Genomic DNA, 23,334 nt, shown 5'->3' on the forward strand with positions numbered 1-23,334 from the left:
AGCTAGATTTCTATTAATACAAGCTTTTTGCAAATAATTGTCACTCCAGGTTTCTTTATTACAAGATCAATTATTTTTTACACATTTCCCAACTTCCCAGTAATAACTCCACCCTCCTATCCACTTTAAGGTAAACTGATCTGATTCCCTTAAATATTTAAGTCAAGACTGAACATTGTGTGGAGGAATCAAGCTGTAAATATGAAAATAAACGACCCAGAACATAATCAGTGACCAAGGGAACAGATAAACTAATGCAAAGCAACAGACTGTAATGTATACACATTAAAAAAATAATGCATATTTAGTGGGTCACAAAGTTTGTCAATGAGTCTGTGCTCAAAGCTGCAGTTTGTAGCATTTGGTGGAAAAGGTTTAGAAATGTGATCGAATCTTCGCTCATCAGAAACCTATGGGTGATGTCACAGACACCATGTTTTTATGCAGTCTCTCTTTATACTGTTACATAAAGACATGTGATAAATTAAAATGTATCCATTTTTTATTTGTATGTGCATGTTTCTGGACTAAAGCCCATGTGGTTTTGTGCTGTATTATAAATCTGCTGCTATATATTATAAATATATACATCCGCTGTGTGTGTGCACACTTGGATGGGTTAAACGCCGGTCACCATACTCTGCAAATGTCACGACTTTCGCTTACTAAATAAGCATTAATACTTGGGGTTTTAAATCTTTATGATCAGTGGTAGTCAGTAATGGAGTAGCTTTACTTCGTTATTGTACTTAAAGAACGTTTGCATAAAACATCTTAAACTTAAGGGTGTTGCTGAAAGTTACCCATAAAAAAAAAAAAAACCTTTCCAGACTTTTTTTTCTCCAGTGTGGATCCTCTGATGCAGTTTCAGTACGGCAAGAGTAGCAAACGCCTTCCCACAATCAAAGCACACTTGATACTTTTCGCCGCTGTGTGTTTTCTGGTGTAATTTAAGAGCTTCTGCTTGTATAAAACTCTTCCCACATTCGTCAGGTGTACGGTTTCTCTCCAGTATGAGTTTTCATGTGATACGTGACACCTTTCTTGGACCAGAAACTTTCCACACTGAGAGCAGCTGAAAGATTTTTTTGCCACATTTGTAAAAAGGAAATTTAAAAAAAAAATAAAAATATTACAAATTAATAAATCAACTAATATATTGTTTTGAGACTGCATTTAACAAAACACATTTTCAAATACAGTACCATTAATTTTTATTTTAAATGCATTATCCCAAAATAGCACATGTACAAAATATTTTGAAGCCTACTTGATCTAGAAAATCTGAAACATTAAGAGGAATTTAGTTTTGGATGTTAAATTGCCATCCAACTTTCTTCAATGTCAATTCAGTGGATTCCGGGATCCGGAAGTTGAATTCCTGTTTTTGAGGGACAGTTAATTATGCAAGCAGACGTTAATACTACGGACCCAGACATCATTCATTCTCAGTAACACACAAATGCACACAGACCTTTAAACAGATTTATTTGAGGAAGACAAAAAAGACCTGAAGTACAACATTGGGGGTGGCTTTTTCCAATGGTTAAATTGTCATGTTCTCTGCATGTCCACCGGTGTCTGGGACACTTCTGTCTGGAAGGACATCAATCATGGAAGAGTTATCAGCACATTTGGTTTGAGACACAGACCAGGCTTCACTGCACAGAATTAGTCCCTTCATTTAAAGGCATTCAAACCCACAACAGAAAACAACGCATGCAACAAACTTTACTTTTGTATTCCAAGTATTATTAATCAATTTTGAAGAGCCATGCAATTAAAATGGTGCAACGGTCCAAATTCAGTTACTTTGACATTTCAAATGATAAAAATACGGTGTGTGACCAAAGAACAAATACCTTAAGATGCAGGTGTACACATACGTCCTCCACATATAGAGCTGCAGCACTTCTGATTTCCTGGACAGTTAAAGTCACTGACACACAACTCTTCTGCACACAGTCCTTTTACTCCAGCAAAAGACACTGGACACACTCCTGGCTTTTCTGTTACATACACACACGCCTCATCACTAAACTCCAAACTGCACTTGTAAAAGAAAAAAAAAAAAAAAAACCAACCAACACATTGTGTTCCAAATTCTGTTGTTTTTAAGCATTTATATTAATGCAACCCATTTACTGCACGTGAATTGCATGCAGTCATATTATAGGTCAATCATTTGAGGTTAAAGCTTACTATCGATCACTGGGACTTGTAGAAGTAGAAGATACTTTGTATAATTTGGAACACTTAAGTGATCCATCTGATAATTAAATATTTTTATTTTGTTGCTCTAGAAAACCTTGCACATGTCCATCTATGTTGATGCCAGAGCAGTCATTAAAAGGCAATCTTTGAGACAATACTCTGACAAGAACCAATGCAGCGGTCAGTGCAAATCATTCCAGCTTTAAATCTTAAAGATCAAGACACATTGTCATATTAATACCTTTATAAGGAGCCATACACTGTCGTCCACATCCATTGCTGCAGCATTTCTGATCCTTCGGACAGTCACAGTCATAGGAACACATCTCGGCACACACTCCTACCATCGGTTTTTTAACATTGTTTCTAGGACACACTCCTGGCTTTGCTGGTCCAGCTGACGTACAACACATGACAGAACATCTATACTGACTGAAGATAAAAATAAAAATACCCCCCTCCACACAGAAAGCAAGCGGACCCACACACTAACACAACATACCACCAGTACATGGAGCCATACACTGATGTCCACATCCATTGCTGCAGCATTTCTGGTTGTTGGGACAGCTACCGTCACCAGAACACATCTCAGCACACAGTCCGGGTCCAGTGGGTTTTGGACAGGATCCTGGCTTTACTGCTACACAAACATGATAGAGAAACCAGATCACTGAATGCCTCGCTGCATATGAAAAAGGTAAAGGCTCATTTAGTGCGCACTATTAGAACAATATAAAATACCTTGATATGGAGGCATACACTGATGTCCACATCCATTGCTGCAGCATTTCTGATTGTTTGGACAGCTACAGTCACCAGAACACTGCTCAACACACAGTCCGGGTCCAACAGGTTCTGGACATGATCCTGGCTTTTCTGTTATACAAACATGATCGAGAGAGGAATCTATGAATAGCTTGCACGCGTCAAACTTAACTGAACTAAACTAAACTGGTTAAAAAATGAATAAATCCACCAAGCTTCATTAAAAGGTTCACAAGTCGTGATTAGTCCCAGATGCTAAATTGCATGCAAACAGAATATTTAGAAAATAATAATAAAGGAGTTGAGGAGAGATGACATAGATAACATCCTAGCAGCCAAACAAATTGATTTACTGTAAAAACATACATAATTTTGGAGCTATAACAAAACATCTTGGTCATTGTTTTTCATGTAAAATATTGTAAAGTGGAAAAACTTAGTATTACTGACTTTTTTTTTTTTTTTTACTTTCATTGTACGTCTGGTAGGCTGATGTATATCAATACATTCTGATATGTGCCTAAAGTCCTTTTTTTATAGAAGTTGTTATTTATATACACATTTCTTCATACTGTGTGATGAAGTTAAAAGAACTCACCTATGGCACATTTTTGGGCATCTTTTGTGCTCAAGCACACAGAGAGACACAACAAGACAGCGATCAACGAGCAACACACTCGAGCGTTCATCTTCTCAACCTGCGATCTCACAATACACTGCAGAATAACACACTGATTTAGTGGACCAGGAGGTTTTAAATGCACCTTTTGAAAATGTGTTTTTAAGGATCCAGTGAGGCCTGGCGTAACCCAACTCTGATGAAACTCACCTGTCTACAAGAAGTAATCTGGAAGACCCTGATTAGGTTCAGGTGTGTTTAGGGATGGAGACAATTGAGACACAGCAAACACAGTCACTGGTCACCATCCCTGGATTAGCCTAATTACGTAACCTGCACAAACTGACACAGAAAATAATTATAATTATAATAATAATAATAATAATAATAAAGTTTACAGTTTTTGAGTCATTTCTCAAACAACCAATGTCTGCAAATTTGAATTTAGTCAATTTAAAATTCAAGTTCCTATATAGACGATTAAATAACATTTAGCCTATAACTATATGAGTAGGCTAGGCTATACATAAAGAAAACCAGCACTCGTTGTTTAAGAAAACTGGTTCCCTTTCAATACTTCACTCGTACTGCGTCGAAGACGCATATGGGAAAAAACACTTTTTTCTCCTGAACTGAAGCCTTATTCAATCACGCAGTGAAACTGCACAGCCATTGGATCGTGCAGTGTTATTAAAACAAACCAATGGCTTGGCAGCGGTGCTGCACGAACCTATGGCAGCGAAGCCCGCCAAAGCCCGCCAAAGCCCGCCGAAATGGGCGGGGAATCTGGCTATATATTGGCCGCTTCGCCACAGGAATTCAGATTATTTCTCCTTCAGCGACGACGTCACATCGCTTCGCTGATCTCCGCTGAACTGCTCGCCGTTGACATGCCTCGCACTGGAACGCGACTGCCGGTCCCCACTGCAGATTCTTCGCTTCCCTGCGGCCATCAGGTGAGAGAGAGAGAGAGAGAGAGAGAGAGAGAGAGAGAGAGAGAGAGAGAGAGAACAAAAGAGCAAATTTCTCTAAAAGAGCCTTTCTAACGGCGTTTTTTCAAATGCCATCTCGTGTCGCGTGCTTGGGGAAACCCCACGCTGACACAGCACTCGCGGGGAATTCATGTTCTCATTGCAAGAACATGAATATCACCTCTTTGCGCTCGTGAATCGCTTTCTTTTCAGAGAGCGATCTCGCTCCTCGCGCCCTCCCTTTTTCTTCCTCCCGCGAGCCGGCGAGGAAGAAAAGGCGGGGCAGAGGATCAAAGCAGCAGGATGAAAGCGAGCTCACGGCGGCTCAGCCCCCGCGTGCCTCGTTTTCTCCGCCCAGAGGGGATTCCCCTGTCCTCTTTGTACAGCCAGACCAGTGTCCCTCTGCTGCCGCGAGTGATCTGGTTTTGTTTGGAGGGACTGATGAGGAACTGCTAGAGGAGCTGACGGGCTCGCCGGATCCCGCCCCCTCGATGAAATCTGAACCAAACCGCTCGAAACTCGGGATGGACGCCGAGCTTATCCGCGTTCTCTCCAGGGCAGTGGATGAGCTGGGTCTGGATTGGTCTCCTCCAGAGGAACCAGCCCGTAGCCATCTGGATGAATGGTTTCTGCCGGGGCGCCAGCAAGCCCCTCGTCAGCGAACTGCTCCGTTCTTCCCGGAGGTCCACGATGAGCTCACTAAATCGTGGCGCGCCCCCTACCAAGAGCACTGCCCAGGCCATTGGGCGCTCGATGGCTAACCTGGTCGTCCTAGATCGCCACTTATGGCTTAACCTTACGGAGATCAAGGATGCTGACAGAGCCCAGTTCCTAGACGCACCGATCTCCCCCAGCGGCGTCTTTGGCCCGGCCGAGCGTTTCACAGAGGCACAGAAGTCGTCCCAGGCAATGCGACACTTCCTGCCGAAGCGCGCATCATCTGCTGCTGCCAGTCGCCCCAGACAGGTGCCGACTCGTCAGCCTCCTAAGCAAGCGCCCGCTGCTACCGCCGCGGCCCAGCTGGTGAAACCCGAGCCTCGACACCGTTCTCGCTTGGCCACCAGACGGTATCAGTTTCCTAAGCGCATGGGACCCCGGCCCAAGATAGTGCTGGACCCTGCGCCGCCGCCGTCATCCTGATCGACAGGAAAGAAAGAGGAGGGGGCTAAGTCTCGCCACAGCCGGACCACCCCCCAAATTGCCCCGTGTGTTCTACCGTCCATCTCCAGATGTCAACGAAGTTGTTCCTGCTGCAAACAATGGGCCCTTGTTAGCGCCCAGACAGCAAAGCGCTGTTATAGTGCAAAAAATAAAAAACACACTCCTTCACAAAAAGAGCAGTTTTCCTCACACAACACTCACGAGTGCTATGTCCCCCCACGGCGGTCAATCACTCGAGTTAATACAACCTCTGTCCATCCGGGCCTCACAATGGCAAGCCATTCCCGGGGTATCAGATTGGGTCATGGGAATAATAAAACACGGCTATTCCCTTCAGTTCGCACGACGGCCACCACGCTTTCGCGGGGCGGTCACCACTTCGGTGCACAACGAGAACACTCACGTTCTTCGTGCCGAAGTGGAAAATCTGCTGGTGAAGGGAGCTATAGAAATCGTTCCCCCAGCACACCGCGACTCAGGGTTTTACAGCCGTTACTTCCTAGTTCCCAAGAAGGATGGCGGGCTGCACCCCATCCTCGATTTAAGACATCTGAACCGTGCCCTCATGAGACGCAATTCAGAATGATCACATTGAAACAAATCCTCTCGCAAATACACTCAGGGGATTGATTCTTTTCGCTGGATCTGACAGACGCTTACTTTCACATCCAGATAGCCCCCCGTCACAGGCCATTCTTGAGATTTGCCATCGAGGGCGTGCCTTACCAATACAAGGTCCTCCCCTTTGGGCTATCTCTGGCGCCTCGCACGTTCACAAAGTGCATGGATGCGGCTCTCTCCCCTCTCAGGCAGAAGGGAATCCGCATTCCTCAGGGTGAATTTTGTCAAGAGCTCACTGTCCCCCAGCCGACGGATATCATTTCTGGGAACAGTGTTAGACTCAGTGACGATGAGGGCAACAATGGTGAAGGAGTGCGCTGCGGCTCTACAGCGACTTGCGGCCTCTTTCAAAATAGGTGCTTCTCGACCCCTAAAGACATTCCAGAAGCTGCTGGGTCTTATGGGGGCGGCATCACCGGTGCTGGAACTCTGGCTGCTACGTATGTGCCCCCTCCAATATTGGCTGAAACCGCGTGTTCCACCTCATGCATGGCGTCACGGACGCTTGAATATCAAGGTGAGTCAGGACTGTATTTCAGCCCTGACCCCTTGGAGGAACATGCAATGGATGGAACGGGGTGCTCCACTTGGTATGGTTTGCAGAAGGAAAGTGATCTCCACAGACGCGTCCAACAAGGGTTGGGGCGCGCTGTGCGAAGGAAAACCCGCTTTCGGCCAATGGTCAAAAGAGGAGAGCAGGCTTCACATCATCTGCCTCGAGATGATTGCAGTTCAACGAGCCTGCCAGAGCTTCCTGTCAGACCTAAAGAGCCACCACGTGCTGGTCAGATCGGACAGCATGACGGTGGTCTCTTACATGAATCACCAAGGTGGGCTGTCATCGACGCGTCTCTTCAGACTAACGTCGCTACTGCTGGAATGGACCCAAAGCAATTTGGGGTCCCTGAGAGCAGTGCATCTTCCGGGCAAGCTGAACAAGGGCGCGGATATGCTGTCAAGAAGCGGAGTCTCCTGTGGAGACTCCACCCGCAGACGGTTCAGAAAATATGGGAGGTCTTTGGCAGAGCGGAAATAGACCTCTTTGCCTCAAAAGACAACTCTCATTGCCCAATATAATTTTCCAAGATCGAGGACGCGTTGTCCCAGGACTGGCCCAACGTTCTTCTTTATGCTTTTTCTCGGTTCCTCTGATTCCCCAAGTAATCAGGCGGGTCAGGGACCAGAGATGCAGGTTTCTGCTTGTAGCCCCATTCTGGGAAAATCAGCACTGGATAGCCGACCTGTCGCAGATGCTGACTGCAGCCCCATGGCCCGTTCCCTTGAGACGGGACCTCCTTTCTCAGGCAGACGGGACGATTTGGCATCCACACCCAGAGAAGGGGTCTCTGCACCTTTGGTCACTCGACGGGAGCCCGCGGGACTCCCTGAGCGTGTGCTAGACACAATTTCACAGGCTAGAGCTCCGTCTACACGACGCCTCTATGCCTCCAAATGGTCTGTGTTCTCCACATGGTGCTCAGACCATGGTGAAAACCCGACCTCTTGTGACGTATCAGTGATACTGTCATTTTTGCAAGAGCTCTTGGAGAAGGGACGATCCCCCTCCACGCTCAAGGTCTATGTAGCAACTATAGCGGCATCACACGCCCTTATAGCAGGCCAGTCGGTGGGCAGAAACGACTTAGTCGTCCGATTTATGAGAGGTGCCAGACGGCTTCATCTGCCTTGCCCTCCCACCGTCCCTTCTTGGGACCTGCCCACGGTGCTGAGAGCCCTGAAGGGGGCCCCCTTTGAACCGCTACAGTCCATAGGCCTTAAAGCCCTGTCGCTAAAGACCGCTCTGCTGTTGGCACTAGCGTCTGTTAAGCGTGTGGGCGATTTGCAAGCACTTTCGATAAGCCCTAATTGCCTAGAATTCGGGCCTAATGACTCGAGGGTCGTCCTGAAACCGAGGCATGGCTATGTGCCAAAGGTGCTCTCCACACCCTTTAGAGCACAAGTGGTCACCCTCTCTGAGTTACAAAGCACAGAGGAGGATCCAGGGCCTAATCTACTTTGCCCAGTGAGGGCTCTAAAAGTCTACATAGAGCGTTCTGCGCCAATAAGACGATCAGAACAGCTCTTCACATGCTTTGGAAACCACACCAGAGGGTTACCGAGGCAAAGACTTTCAAGGTGGATTGTTGATGCAATCCAGCTAGCCTACTCTTCTCTGGGTCTGCAAAGCCCAATTGGAGTAAGAGCCCATTCGACGAGAGCAGTGTCTTCGTCTTGGGCATGGTTTAGTGGTGTGACTATCGCAGAAATTTGTGAGGCGGCTAGCTGGAGCTCGCCGTCCACATTTGCTAGATTTTACAATCTAGACGTCCCGGTGCTTCATGCTAGGGTACTTTCTGTGTGAAGGTCACCTTCTTGTTCCTCATTTGCATGCTCTTGGCCATTCTTGCCCAAGGCTCAAACTCTACTCGTATGCACTCGGTCCCTTGGGGACTGAGGCGATACGAACACGGGATGATCAGGCTAGGCCAGACGTAACCTCATTGAGCTGCACAACTCAGTCGTCGCTTCAGTCGAAGTAACCTGAATTCCTGTGGCGAAGCGGGCAATATATAGCCAGATTCCCCGCCCATTTCGGCGGGCTTCGCTGCCATAGGCACCGCAGCGCTGCCAAGCCATTGGTTTGTTTTAATAACACTGCACGATCCAATGGCTGTGCAGTTTCACTGCGTGATTGAATAAGGCTTCAGTTCAGGAGAAAAAAGGGTTTTTTCCCATATGCGTCTTCGACGCAGTACTCGTTCACGTATTTCAGGGAACCGAGGTTACGTTAGTAACCGAGTACGTTTTAAAATAAGTGAATAGGTCTCTAAACAATAAAAAAAAATGCCATTGCAGAAAATATGTTTTCATGTTTAGTCACTAGGGGACTAAATGCAGTGCAGTAAAAATACTAAATGTAGTTTCACATAATTTTAAACCATAATAAAACAATAAGACTTATCAATACAAATAATAAAATAAAAACTGTACAACAGTGTTGTCCCCTCGGAAATGAAAGCTATTATTAGGCATATATCATAATTCAAAACTTTTTGTTTTTGTTTTTAATGTGCATGTTTTGTGCGGTTCTGTATTATGTATTATAAGCAGAAACATGCATTAATGAATAAGTGTGCGTGTCCTCTTTTTGTGTGAAATAACGGTAATACCACTTTAATTTCCCATAATTAATGTGCATTGCTGACATAAAGGATTTCATTTTTATCAATGCATCATGTTTTATTGTAAAACAGCTGGAACACTGACACTTGGGTTTTAAATCTTTAAGAAAAGAAAAAGCCAACAAATGGCCATTTTTAATCAAGTTTCAGTGTATATTATCGACCAATCATGGGTTCTTTATGTGAGAAGGTGAGTTCTACAGGTCTGAGTCGTCTACGGTTGATGAACGCGGCTGATTTATTCTTGTCACAGTGGAAACACTAACGCAGTTTGTTCTCCAGTGTGAATTGTCTGGTGCGGTTTCAGTTGATGATCTGAACTAAAAGGTCTTCACACCACGGTGTCTTTTCAGCCATATAAAGCTCTTTCCACACAAAGTACACAGGTGAGGCTTCTCCTCTTAATTTTAAGGTGCTTCAAGTATGAGGCCCTATCAAATATTTTACCGCACTGATCACATTTATATCCTCTTTTTTCTGAATGAAGTGAATATGAAGTGAAGTGGAATATGAAGTGAAGTGACATTCAGCCAAGTATTTGTGCTCTGCATTTAACCCATCCGAAATGCACACACACAGAGCAGTGAACACACACACACACACTGTGAGCACACACCCGGAGCAGTGGGCAGCCATTTATGCTGCGGCGCCCAGGGAGCAATTGGGGGTTCGATGCCTTGCCCAAGGGCACCCAAGTCGTGGTATTGAAGGTGGAGAGAGAACTGTACATGCACTCCCCCCACCCACAATTCCATCCGGCCCAAGACTAGAACCCACAACCCTTCGATTGGGAGTCCAACCCTCTAACCATTAGGCCACGACTTCCCAAAATGAGACTGCTGATGCACTTTAAGACCGTACGCTTGTGTAAAACTCCTCCCACACTGATCGCATGCATACAGTTTTTCTCCAGTGTGGATCCTCTCATGTACCTTTAGATGTCCTGATTGTTTAAATCTCTTGTACGGTTTAAAGCACTTGTAAGGTTTTTCTCCAGTGTGGATTCTCTGATGCGGTTTCAGTACGGCAAGAGTAGCAAACGCCTTCCCACAATCAAAGCACACGTGATCCTTCTCGCCGCTGTGTGTTTTCTGGTGTACGTATTCATGGGATACGTGACACCTTTCTTGGACAAGAAACTCTTTCCACATTGAGAGCAGCTGAAAGATTTGCCACATTTGTAAAAAGGAAATTTAAACCCCTGTACAAAGTAATAATCATTAAATCAACTAATATTGTTTTAAGACTGCATTTAACAGAACACACATTTTCAAATACAGTACCATTAAAATTTTATTTTAAATGCATTATCCCAAAATAGCACATGTACATAAAATATATTTTGAAGCCTACTTGATCTAGAAAATCTGAAACATTAAGAGGAATTTAGTTTTGGGTGTTAAATTGCCATCCAACTTTCTTCAATGTCAATTCAGTGGATTCCGGGATCCGGAAGTTGAATTCCTGTTTTTGAGGGACAGTTAATTATGCAAGCAGACATTAATACTACGGACCCAGACATCATTCATTCTCAGTAACACACAAATGCACACAGACCTTTAAACAGATTTATTTGAGGAAGACAAAAAAAGACCTGAAGTACAACATTGGGGGTGGCTTTTTCCAATGGTTAAATTGTCATGTTCTCTGCATGTCCACCGGTGTCTGGGACACTTCTGTCTGGAAGGACATCAATCATGGAAGAGTTAAACACATTTGGTTTGAGACACAGACCAGGCTTCACTGCACATTCATTTAGAGGCCTTCAAACACATTACAGAAAACCCAACACAAACTTTACTTTTAGAGATAGTTGTATTCCAAGTATTAGTAATCGATTTTGAAAAGCCATGCAATTAAGATGGTGCAACAGTCCAAATTCAGTTACTTTGACATTTCAAATGATAAAAATACGGTGTGTGACCAAAGAACAAATACCTTAAGATGCAGGTGTACACATACGTCCTCCACATATAGAGCTGCAGCACTTCTGATTTCCTGGACAGTTAAAGTCACTGACACACAACTCTTCTGCACACCGTCCTTTTACTCCAGCAAAAGACACTGGACACACTCCTGGCTTTTCTGTTACATACACACACGCCTCATCACTAAACTCCAAACTGCACTTGTAATAAAAAAAAAAAAACCCCAACCAACACATTGTGTTCCAAATTCTGTTGTTTTTAAGCATTTATATTAATGCAACCCATTTACTGCACGTGAATTGCATGCAGTCATATTATAGGTCAATCATTTGAGGTTAAAGCTTACTATCGATCACTGGGACTTGTAGAAGTAGAAGATACTTTGTATAAATTGTAACACTTAAGTGATCCATCTGCTAGTTAAATATTTTTATTTTATTGTTCTAGAAAACCTTGCACATGTCCATCTATGTTGATGCCAGAGCAATCATTAAAAGGCGATCTTTGAGACAATACTCAGACAAGAACCAATGCAGCGGTCAGTGCAAATCAATCCAGCTTTAAATCTTAAAGATCAAAACATTGTCATATTAATACCTTTATAAGGAGCCATACACTGTCGTCCACATCCACTGCTGCAGCATTTCTGATCCTTCGGACAGTCATCGTCTAGGGAACACAACTGAGCACAATCTTTAAGATTCATTTTTGGACACACTCCGGGCTTTTCTGTTATACAAACACATGATAAAGAAAGCAGATCACTGAATGTTTCATTGGATATATAAAAAAAAAAAAAAAAAAAAAAATCAATTCACACCATTATAGCAATATGAATACCTTTATATGGAGGCACACACCGATGTCCACATTTATTGCTGCAGCATTTCTGATCATCCGGACATTGACCGTCTTGGGAACACAACTGAGCACAATCTTTAAGATTCATTTTTGGACACACTCCTGGCTTTTCTGTAATATAAACATAATTGAGAAAGCAAATCAGCGCCTCACTCGATTTAAAAATGAGCTACTTTAATTCACATTAATATAACTATATAAAATACCTCTATATGGAGCCATACACTGATGTCCACATCCATTGCTGCAGCATTTCTGATTGTTGGGACAGCTACCGTCACCAGAACACATCTCAGCACACAGTCCGGGTCCAGTGGGTTTTGGACAGGATCCTGGCTTTACTGCTACACAAACATGATAGAGAAACCAGATCACTGAATGCCTCGCTGCATATGAAAAAGGTAAAGGCTCATTTAGTGCGCACTATTAGAACAATATAAAATACCTTGATATGGAGGCATACACTGATGTCCACATCCATTGCTGCAGCATTTCTGATTGTTTGGACAGCTACAGTCACCAGAACACTTCTCAACACACAGTCCGGCTCCAACAGGTTTTGGACATGATCCTGGCTTTTCTGTTATACAAACATGATCGAGAGAGGAATCTCTGAATGGCTTGCACGCGTCAAACTTAAGTAGAACAGACAAAATGTATCTGTATCAAACTAAACTGGTTTAAAAAAAATAAACTACATCCACCAAGCTTCAGTAAAAAGGTTCACAAGTCGTGATTAGTCCCAGATGCTAAATTGCATGCAAACAGAATATTTGGAAAATAATAATAAAGGAGTTGAGGAGAGATGACATAGATAACATCCTAGCAGCCAAACAAATTGATTTACTGTAAAAACATACATAATTTTGGAGCTATAACAATAATACACCTTGGTCATCGTTTTTCCTGTAAAATCTTGTAAAGCGGAAAACTTTCATTGTACGTCTGGTAGGCTGATGTATATGCATACATTCTGATATGTGCCTAAAGTCCTTTTTTATAGAAGTTGTTATTTATATACACATTTCTTCATACTGTGTAATGAAGTTAAAAGAACTCACCTATGGCACATTTTTGGGCATCTTTTGTGCTCAAGCACACAGAGAGACACAACAAGACAGCGATCAACGAGCAACACACTCGAGCGTTCATCTTCTCAACCTGCGATCTCACAACACACTGCAGAATAACACACTGATTTAGTGGACCAGGAGGTTTTAAATGCACCTTTTGAAAATGTGTTTTTAAGGATCCAGTGAGGCCTGGCGTAACCCAACTCTGATGAAACTCACCTGTCTACAAGAAGTAATCTGGAAGACCCTGATTAGGTTCAGGTGTGTTTAGGGATGGAGACAATTGAGACACAGCAAACACACTCACTGGTCACCATCCCCTAGAGTAGCCTAATTATGTAACCTGACACAGAAAATAATAATAATAATAATAATAAAAGTTTACAGTTTTTGAGTCATTTCTCAAACAGCCAATGTCTGCAAATCTGAATTTGGTCAATTTAAAATTCAAGTTCCTATAAAGATGATTAAATAACATTTAGCCTATAACTATATGAGTAGGCTAGGCTATATATTAAGAAAACCAGCACTCATAGTTAAAAAAAAAAACTGGTTTTAAAATAAGTGAATAGGTCTCTAAACAATAAAAAAAATGCCATTGCAGAAAATATGTTTTCATGTTTAGTCACTAGGGGACTAAATGCAGTGCAGTAAAAATACTAAATGTAGTTTCATATAATTTTAAACCATAAAACAATAAGACTTATCAAATGTCCCCTCGGAAATGAAAGCTATTATTAGGCATATATCATAATTCAAAACTGTTTTTGTTTTTAATGTGCATGTTTTGTGCGGTTCTGTATTATAAGCAGAAACATGCATTAATGAATAAGTGTGCGTGTCCTCTTTTTGTGTGAAATAACGGTAATACCACTTTAATTTCCCATAATTAATGTGCATTGCTGACATAAAGGAGTTCATTTTTATCAATGTATCATGTTTTATTGTAAAACAGCTGGAACACTAATACTAGGGTTTTAAAGCTTTAAGGAAAAAAAAGCCAACAAATGGCCATTTTTATCAAGTTTCAGTGTATATTATCGACCAATCATGGGTTCTTTATGTGAGAAGGTGAGTTCTACAGGTCTGAGTCGTCTACGGTTGATGAACGCGGCTGATTTATTCTTGTCACAGTGGAAACACTAACGCAGTTTGTTCTCCAGTTTAAGGTTTTTCATCAGTGTGAATTGTCTGGTGCTGTTTCAGTTGATGATCTGAACTAAAGGTCTTCTCACACTTAAAGCACGCATGAATCTTCTCACCGCTGTGTCTTTTCTGGTGTACTTTTAAATCATCCAGCCATATAAAGCTCTTTCCACACAAAGTACACAGGTGAGGCTTCTCCTCTGAATGAATTTTTAGGTGCTTCTTCAAGTATGAGGCCCTAGCAAATATTTTACCGCACTGATCACATTTATATCCTCTTTTTTCTGAATGAGACTGCTGATGTACTTTAAGACCGTACGCTTGTGTAAAACTCCTCCCACACTGATCGCACGCATACGGTTTTTCTCCAGTGTGGATACTCTCATGTACCTTTAGATGTCCTGATTGTTTAAATCTCTTTTCACAGTGTGAACACTTGTAAGGTTTTTCTCCAGTGTGGATTCTCTGATGCAGTTTCAGTACGGCAAGAGTAGCAAACGCCTTCCCACAATCAAAGCACACATGATCCTTCTCGCCGCTGTGTGTTTTCTGGTGTAATTTAAGAGCTTCTGCTTGTATAAAACTCTTCCCACATTCGTCAGGTGTACGGTTTCTCTCCAGTATGAGTTTTCATGTGATACGTAACACCTTTCTTGGTTCGGAAACTTTCCACACTGAGAGCAGCTGAGTGTGTCTCTTGTACATAGGTCATTACACGGTCCAAACTGAACTAACAAATTAAGCAACTGATTGTTTGAGACTGCATTTAACAATTCACATTACCTCAAATACATTCCATTTAAGTGCATTATCCCAAAATAGTTTAAGACTACTTGATCTAGAAAATCTTATAAACATTAAGGATGCATTTAGTTTTGATGTTCAATTATCATCCAACTTAATCTTCAATGTCAATTCATTGGATTCTGAGATCTGGAAGTTAAACTCCCAATGCTGAGGTACAGTTAATCATGTACACAGACTATAACAGACCAAGAAATCTCATTTGCAGTAACACACAAATGCACACATAGACCTTTAAACAGATTTATTTGAGGAATAAAAAAAAAAAAAAAAAAAACATTGGGGGGCAAGCAAGGGCTTTTTCCCCCAGTGGCTAAACTGGCGTGTTCTCTGCATGTCCACCGGTGTCTGGGACACACTTCTGTCTGGAAGGACAATCAATCATGGAAGAGTTATCAGCACACATTTGGTTTGAGACTTCACTGCACAGAATTAGTCCCTTCATTTAGAGGCATTCAAACCCACTACAGAAAACTCAACGCATGCAACAAACAACTTTTAGAGATAGTTGTACTCCAAGTGTTATAAAATCTAGTTTAAAAGCCATGCAATTAAAATGGTGCAATGGTCCAAATTCAGTTACGTTGACATTTCAAAAATTAAAATGTGCGTGTGTGTTGGGGACCCAAGCATCAACAGAACAAATACCTTAAGATGCAGGTGTACATATACGTCCTCCACATATAGAGCTGCAGCACTTCTGATTTCTCGGACAGTCAAAGTCACTGACACACAACTCTTCACACGGTCCTCTTACTCCAGCCAAAGTCATTGGACACACTCCTGGCTTTTCTGCTACACAAACACATGACGAAAACCTCACACACCTCATTGTACATAAAACCAAGCAAATTAGAACACAACCCTCTGTAAAAACCTTCAGAATATGGCAATAAAACTAAAGTCTAGTTATGCTAGTGCTGCTGAAGAGAAGTTTTTTTGGCTCATTGCAGATAATCTAGAAAACAGCCTTCCAAAGACACACTGTAATCGAGGTCTACAGACAGAAATAAAGAGCTGCAACACATTTAAAAAGGTGCATTTTGGATGTTTTCTTTGCATTAGTCTGGGGGGAGTAAAAAAAAATAATAAATATATATATATATATATATATATAATAATAACCAGCAGTCTCACTTTAATGTAATAAATACCTCTACCTAACTACTGGTGTTGGGTACTGAAGCAGAATACGAATATAAAACATGGACATTGGTTAATATTCTAGTTAAGTTGAGTTTTAATATGTTAATTATAACGAACACTAAAGGTTCTTCAGCAGTTCTTTGGGGTGGTTGAGGTTCTATATAGCACTGTTACCATATAAAGAACCGGTTAATTGGTTCTTTATGGCAGTGCTGCCATAGCACCTTAACCACCCCAAAGACCCCATTAAACCCCTGTATAGTTCCTGAAAGGTTCTCAAACTCCCAGTTTGGAAAAAAAAAAAAAATAAAAAAAAAAATAATAATAAATATATATATTATATTATATTATATTATATTATATTATATACACACTCAAAGTTGGGTTGGGAGCTGGGTCTATACTAGGCAAGCTATGATGACTTTCACCTTGATATTTTATATAACTGACTGGCTGAGGCCAGCCTAAAAAGGATGATGCTCAGGACAGTTGACGGGCCACTGCATTGTGTTTTTAAGACGTACTGCTTGATTTAAAAATTAAAGCATCCAAAAACAAGATGCGGAAAAGCGGAACAGTAACTCGCACTGTGTTCGGTGCGGAGAGAGATCGAGAGCCGCGTATCACGGACAGCGACACTGAACAGAGCTCTCTTCTGCAAAGTTCTCCTCGAAGTCCCTCCTGCACCTGAACGCACATATATGAATCGCATTTTGAACAAACAAAAAGATGTGAAAGAGCCCAATTCAGTACTCGCGGTGTTCTGGTGTTCAGGGCTCATGCAGAGAAAGGCGTCTCAACACACTTCAGAATCAGAATGAGCTTTATTGCCAGGTATGTTTACACATACGAGGAATTTGTTTTCGTGCCAGAAGCTCCGCAGTACAACAGAATGACAGAGACAGAACATAAAAAATACAAATAAGTAGATAGTGAATGACAATATACAAATTGACAATTGTAGGCAGGTATATTACAAAATGCAGTTATGTACGTACATGTAAATTATGTGCAAAATTTAAGTGTATACTAAGTATGTGTGTTAGATAAATAAAGTGTATGTGTATATAAAAATAAAGTGTAGTGTTCGCCGTTATTATAAGCTGTTCATAAGATGGATTGCCTGAGGGAAGAAACTGGTCCTGTGTCTGGTCGTTCTAGTGCTCAGTGCTCTGTAGCGTCGACCAGATGGCAACAGTTCAAAGAGGGAGTGTGCTGGATGTGAGGGGTCCAGAGTGATTTTGACAGCCCTTTTTCTCACTCTGGATAAGTACAGTTCTTGAATAGATGGGAGAGTTGAACCGATGATTCGCTCAGCAGTCCGGACTACCCTCTGTAGTCTTCTGAGGTCAGATTTAGAAGCTGAGCTGAACCAGACAGTTACTGAAGTGCAGAGGATGGATTCAATGATGGTGGAGTAGAACTGTTTCAGCAGCTCCTGTGGCAGGTTAAACTTCCTCAGCTGGCGAAGGAAGTACAACCTCTGCTGGGCCTTTTTCACAATGGAGTCAATGTGAATGTCCCACTTCAGGTCCTGAGAGATAGTGGTGCCCAGGAACCTGAATGACTCCACTGCAGTCACAGTGCTGTTCATGATGGTGAGTGGGGGGAGTGCAGGGGGGTTTCTCCTGAAGTCCACGATCATCTCCACTGTTTTGAGCGTGTTAAGCTCCAGGTTGTTGAGAGTGTACCAGACAGCCAGCTCTTTTACCTCCTGTCTGTAAGCAGACTCGTCACCGTCCTGAATGAGGCCGATGAGTGTGGTGTCATCTGCAAACTTCAGGAGCTTGACAGAGGGGTCCTTAGATGTGCAATCGTTGGTGTACAGGGAGAAGAGCAGTGGGGAGAGAACGCAGCCCTGGGGAGCTCCGGTGCTGATTGTACGGGTGCTGGATGTGTATTTTCCCAGCCTCACTAGCTGCTGCCTGTCTGTCAGGAAGCTGTTGATCCACACATGTGGGGTGGGTACAGCGAGCTGATTTAGTTTGGGCAGGAGGAGGTTTGGGATGATCGTGTTAAAGGCCGAGCTGAAGTCCACAAACAGGATCCTCACATAAGTCCCCGGTCTGTCTAGGTGTTGCAGAACATAATGCAGTCCGATGTTTACTGCATCGTCCACAGACCTGTTTGCTCTGTGGGTAAACTGAAGAGGATCCAGCAAAGTTCCAGTGATGTCCTTCAGGCGGCCAAGCACCAGTTTTTCAAATGACTTCATGACTACAGACGTTAGAGCCACAGGCCTGTAGTCATTTAGTCCTGTAATTTTGGGTTTCTTAGGGATGGGGATGATGGAGCGTTTGAAGCATGAAGGGACTTCGCACAGCTCCAGCGATCTGTTGAAGATCCGTGTGAAGATGGGGGCCAGCTGGTCAGCACAGGATTTCAGACAGGCTGGTGTAACACAATCTGGGCCTGGTGTTTTTTTCCTTTTCTGCTTCCGGAAGACCTGGCGCACCGCATCCTCGCTGATCTGAATTGCAGGTGTGGGGGAGAGGGGGGATGCAGGAGGTGAGAATGCAGGAGGTGAGAATGGTGAGAGTGCTTGATTGGAGAGGTGTTCAGGATGGGTTGCAGGAGCTGTTAATGGTGTGAACGGTAGTTTGGAGAGGCATTCAGGGCTGGTTGCAGGAGTTGTGAAGGGTGTGAATGGTTGTGTGGGGAGGCGTTCAGGGCAGGTGATGGGTGTGCTTTCAAACCTGCAGTAAAACTCGTTCAGATCGTCTGCCAGTCGTTGATTCTCTACAGTGCTGGGGGGTGGTGTCTTGTAATTGGTGATAGAAAATCAAATTTGCTTATTTTGCTCTTGTACCGACAAATACATACAAAATATTTCAAAATATCCACCTTGGAAATTACGCAAAAAAAAAAATAAAAAAAATAAAAAGTCAGTTATTTCTTAAGTGAAAGTAAACAGTTGAGGAAAAAAATGGGATGTGTATTATATTGAATGTGTTCATCTTCTCTTAAAGGGACCGCGCCTAATTTAGCTACTGCTGCAGTAATGTTAATCCAAGAAAATGAAAATCACTCACTGCTCTTGACTGAATTACTTTGAATTTTTGTTTTGACGGTTAAAACTACAGACACCAGATATAATTTGATATATAAAGCGAAACTGTAATGTGAGAAATGTGGCTGAATAAAATGTAGGTTTGATTATATATTTCATTTTTACATTGAAGACTATCCAGTGCTATTTTACATTTAATTTGGTTTCTGAACATTGACACCCACAAACTTGAAAACTTAAACCGTGTAAATAGCACAAATAAATAAAAATAAACGAACATACAAATTAAACAATTTCAGTTTTCAATTTTCAATTTTGAATGAGCCATTTTAATCTAGATTAATTTCAAGATCACAGTGAGATTAATCTAGATAAAAAAATAAAATAATCTATGCCCACTATATATATATATATATATATATATATATATATATAAATTAATCTATCTCCAAGATTGGTGACCCATACTCAATTTGTGCTCTGCATTTAACCCATCCAAAGTGCACACACACAGCAGTGGATACACACCCGGAGCGGTGGGCAGTTATTTATACTCAATGAGCAGTTGGGGGTCCGGTGCCTTGCTCAAGGGGACCAAAGTCACGTTATTGCCAGCCCAAAACTCGAACCCACAACCTTAGGGTTAGCCAAACTCTAACCACTAGGCCACGAGAACCACACATTAATATCATAGAAATACCTGTATATGGAGCCATACACTGATTTCCACATCCATTGCTGCAGCATTTCTGGTTGTTTGGACAGTTATTGTCACTAGAACACATCTCCGCACACAGTCCAAATCCAATGGGTTTTGGACACGATCCTGGCTTTTCTGCTACAAACACATGATAGAGAAACCAGATCACTGAATGCCTCGCTGTATATGAAAAATTAAGGTAAAAGCTCACTTAGGTCACACCATTATAACAATACAAGTATTTTTATAAGGAGGCATACACTAATATCTAGATCTACTGTATTTCTCCTCATTGTCACAATCATGGAAACACATCCCGACACACACTCCTGATCTGTGGTGATTGTTTCCAGGACACACTCCTGGCTTTTCTCATAAAAACGGTGTGTGTGTGTGTGTGTGTGTATAATCTGTCTAACGCAATCATAATTTATAGATTAATTCAGTGTGTTGCTTGCGGTTTCTTTGCAATCATTTGTGACTGTTACTCGCAATTTTAAAATGAAATAAGAATTTTTTTGCCTTCGTAGTAGATTCCTATTCATAGCAACCCAGACAGCAAGCAATTTCGGCCCAGGTCTGGCCCACATGGATTTCATGCGGGCCAGATGTGGGCCGGATCTGGGCCAACACTATGTTGCTGTCTGGGAAACAAATCTTAAAATGGAAGGAGAACCGGGTGCTGGTGGGATGCAGCAAGTTCAGATACTGAGAGACATCAGCTACAGATTGACTAAGGAATAAACCCCTGATTGTGAATCCAAAACAAAGAAATAACCACACATTAATATAATATAAATACCTATATATGGAGGCATACACTGATGTCCACATCCATTGCTGCAGCATTTCTCATCATCTGGACATTCGCGATCACCAAAACAGTCCTCGACACACACTCCTATCATGTCTTTGTTATCAGGACACACTCCTGGCTTTGCTGATTTAAAAAAAAAAAAAGAATATGCAAATAAAAGTCTCTTTACAATGGAAAAAATAAACATTAGAACATATGATTTAAGGTGTAAACTTCATTTAAAACTACACCATCCATCATACAAATTTATGAAGTTAAAAGACCTCACCTCTGGCCTGGTATTTGGAGTCTGTTGTGCTCAAGCACACAGAGAGACACAACAAGACAGCGATCAACAAGCAGCACACGTGAGCGTTCATCTTCTCAACCTGCGATCTCACAATACACTGCAGAAAATGCACCTTGTGAAAATGTGTTTTTAAGTATACAGTGAGGTCCGGCTTAACCCAACTCTGATGAAACTCACCTGTCTACAAGAAGTGATCTGGAAGACCCTCATTAGGTTCAGGTGTGTTTGATTAGGGATGGAGATAATTGAGACACAGCTAAACACACTCACTTCCCACAGAGCAAACAGACTTGGCCCAAATGTGGCCTAAAAGTGGCACTATAACCACTATAAATATATTTTTTTTAAATACATAAATAAATAAGGAAATGTATTTTACTAATAAATGTAAGAAATTATAAGGTATAAATACACTAAGAAATGTTCAAAACCTTTGTGTTTAATTGGTGAGTTTGGTAATTAATTAATTAGAAGTATATAAATATGGAGCTGAACTCGTTTCCAAACTTAACCACGGCGTGTCCTTTCATAGATGAGGTGGTGGATGAGGGAGCTATAGTTTTGCGGAGGGCATTTCAAAGAGAAATAACTTTCAGAGACAGGTCAGACCCATTGGCTTTTAATGACAGCTACCTATATGAGCGATATAGGTTGTCAAGAGATGGGATTGCATATATTTGTAGATTACTAAGCCCATACATTGCAAATAATACACGCCGCCTAAGAGTGCTCACAGTCCCACAGACGGCGTGCATTGCACATTGAGAAGTCTTTTTAAAGAAAGGTACACAGTTAAAAAAATACCTGATTAGTTGTAACTTCAAGCTGGCATTGATTACATATATACAGGTCCTTCTAAAAAGATTTGCATATTGTGAAAAAGTTCATTATTTTCCATAATGTAATGATAAAAATTAAACTTTCATATATTTTAGATTCATTGCACACCAACTGAAATATTTCAGGTCAGTGTATATAACGAGTGGGTTATTATAGCACCCAGACCACGCACATTTTCAAACCCTGGCTACAGCCTTCCATTCCCCCAGTGTTTCTCCTTTTCACTGTCTGGCAGAAATAATGCATGGTGCCAAAAATACATGGTCACATGACAGTAAAAGTTTACAGAGGCCAAGATTACAGAGTGTGCTATCTTCTCTTTTAATTGTATATTTGAACAACTGGATAATTCCAATAATTTCTTTTTTGGTTTGGGCTATTGCCCCTCAAAATGCCTCTGCACTGTCCTACAAACCTATATTAATTTCTTTTTTGTGATGAACACAAAAGAAGATATTTTGAAGAATGTGGGTAACCAGACAGTAGCTGGTCCACATTGACTCGACAGAAGGAAAAAGTATGGAAGTCACCATGGACCAGCATCTGTTTGGTTACCCACATTCTTCAAAATATCTTTTATGTTCAACAGAAGAAAAAAAAACTCAAAGGAACATGAGATTTTTTGCCATTACCTCCGAGCTATGGTCAAGCCGGACATCCGAGCCACATAAGAGCCTCATAATTCATAACACCAGTGAGGAGTGGGTTCTGCAATCAAGATGATATCCAGACATCGTCAAGGCTTCTTTCTTAACCTGTTTAATGTCACCCCGTCCCGTATACAGGACGCCAACGTTGACTATACTATATTACAATCAAATCTAATCTAATCTTGACAAACTATATATCGTTGGAAAGGTCTAAGACTCCCAAATATATATTGTTAAAAACTATGTAGGAAAAGTTATAGATGAATTTATGACAAGAGTGCACCCTCAGGAATCTACATTACAAAATGATCTTTGACCTTTGTTTAAAAAAAAGACTTCCTCGTTGCCTTTTTCTCTATCACATTTTAGAAATCATCAGAAATTATATATCACTTGAAAACATAAAATCTCAAAATTCATCCTGTAAAACCCATTTTAAAATCAGACATTGCATTACCATGTAAATGGCACATCAAAATCATGTTACAAAATGTTTTCAGTCATGAATTATAAAAATTGAGGTTGGTATCATGC

The 23,334-nt window shown here is 41.8% G+C and overlaps 1 protein-coding gene across 21 annotated transcripts in view; it reads right to left on the reverse strand.

Annotated features, from left to right (window-relative positions):
* Window positions 1-1,471: 1,471 nt before the first annotated feature.
* Window positions 1,472-23,334, reverse strand: part of LOC127987397 (perlwapin) — a 30,426-nt gene continuing 8,563 nt past the window's right edge. For 5 of the 21 annotated variants that reach the window (XM_052589701.1, XM_052589698.1, XM_052589702.1 and 2 more), the window contains 5 exons: window positions 12,532-12,669; window positions 2,717-2,857; window positions 2,456-2,611; window positions 1,863-2,009; window positions 1,472-1,596 (listed from right to left, as the gene is read on the reverse strand). In XM_052589701.1, the coding sequence (XP_052445661.1) occupies window positions 1,864-2,009; window positions 2,456-2,611; window positions 2,717-2,857; window positions 12,532-12,669 (581 nt within the window). In that variant the 3' untranslated portion in view covers window positions 1,472-1,596; window position 1,863. Of the gene's footprint in view, window positions 1,662-1,862; window positions 2,010-2,455; window positions 2,612-2,716; window positions 2,858-11,090; window positions 11,217-11,474; window positions 11,622-12,061; window positions 12,194-12,304; window positions 12,437-12,531; window positions 12,670-12,770; window positions 12,906-13,386; window positions 13,601-20,204; window positions 20,343-21,006; window positions 21,145-23,334 lie in introns of those variants that run through there. The other 16 variants (XM_052589718.1, XM_052589707.1, XM_052589703.1 and 13 more) reach the window with 16 other exon arrangements.

Source organism: Carassius gibelio, chromosome B22, assembly GCF_023724105.1.
Source record: "Carassius gibelio isolate Cgi1373 ecotype wild population from Czech Republic chromosome B22, carGib1.2-hapl.c, whole genome shotgun sequence".
Taxonomy (NCBI): domain Eukaryota; kingdom Metazoa; phylum Chordata; class Actinopteri; order Cypriniformes; family Cyprinidae; genus Carassius; species Carassius gibelio.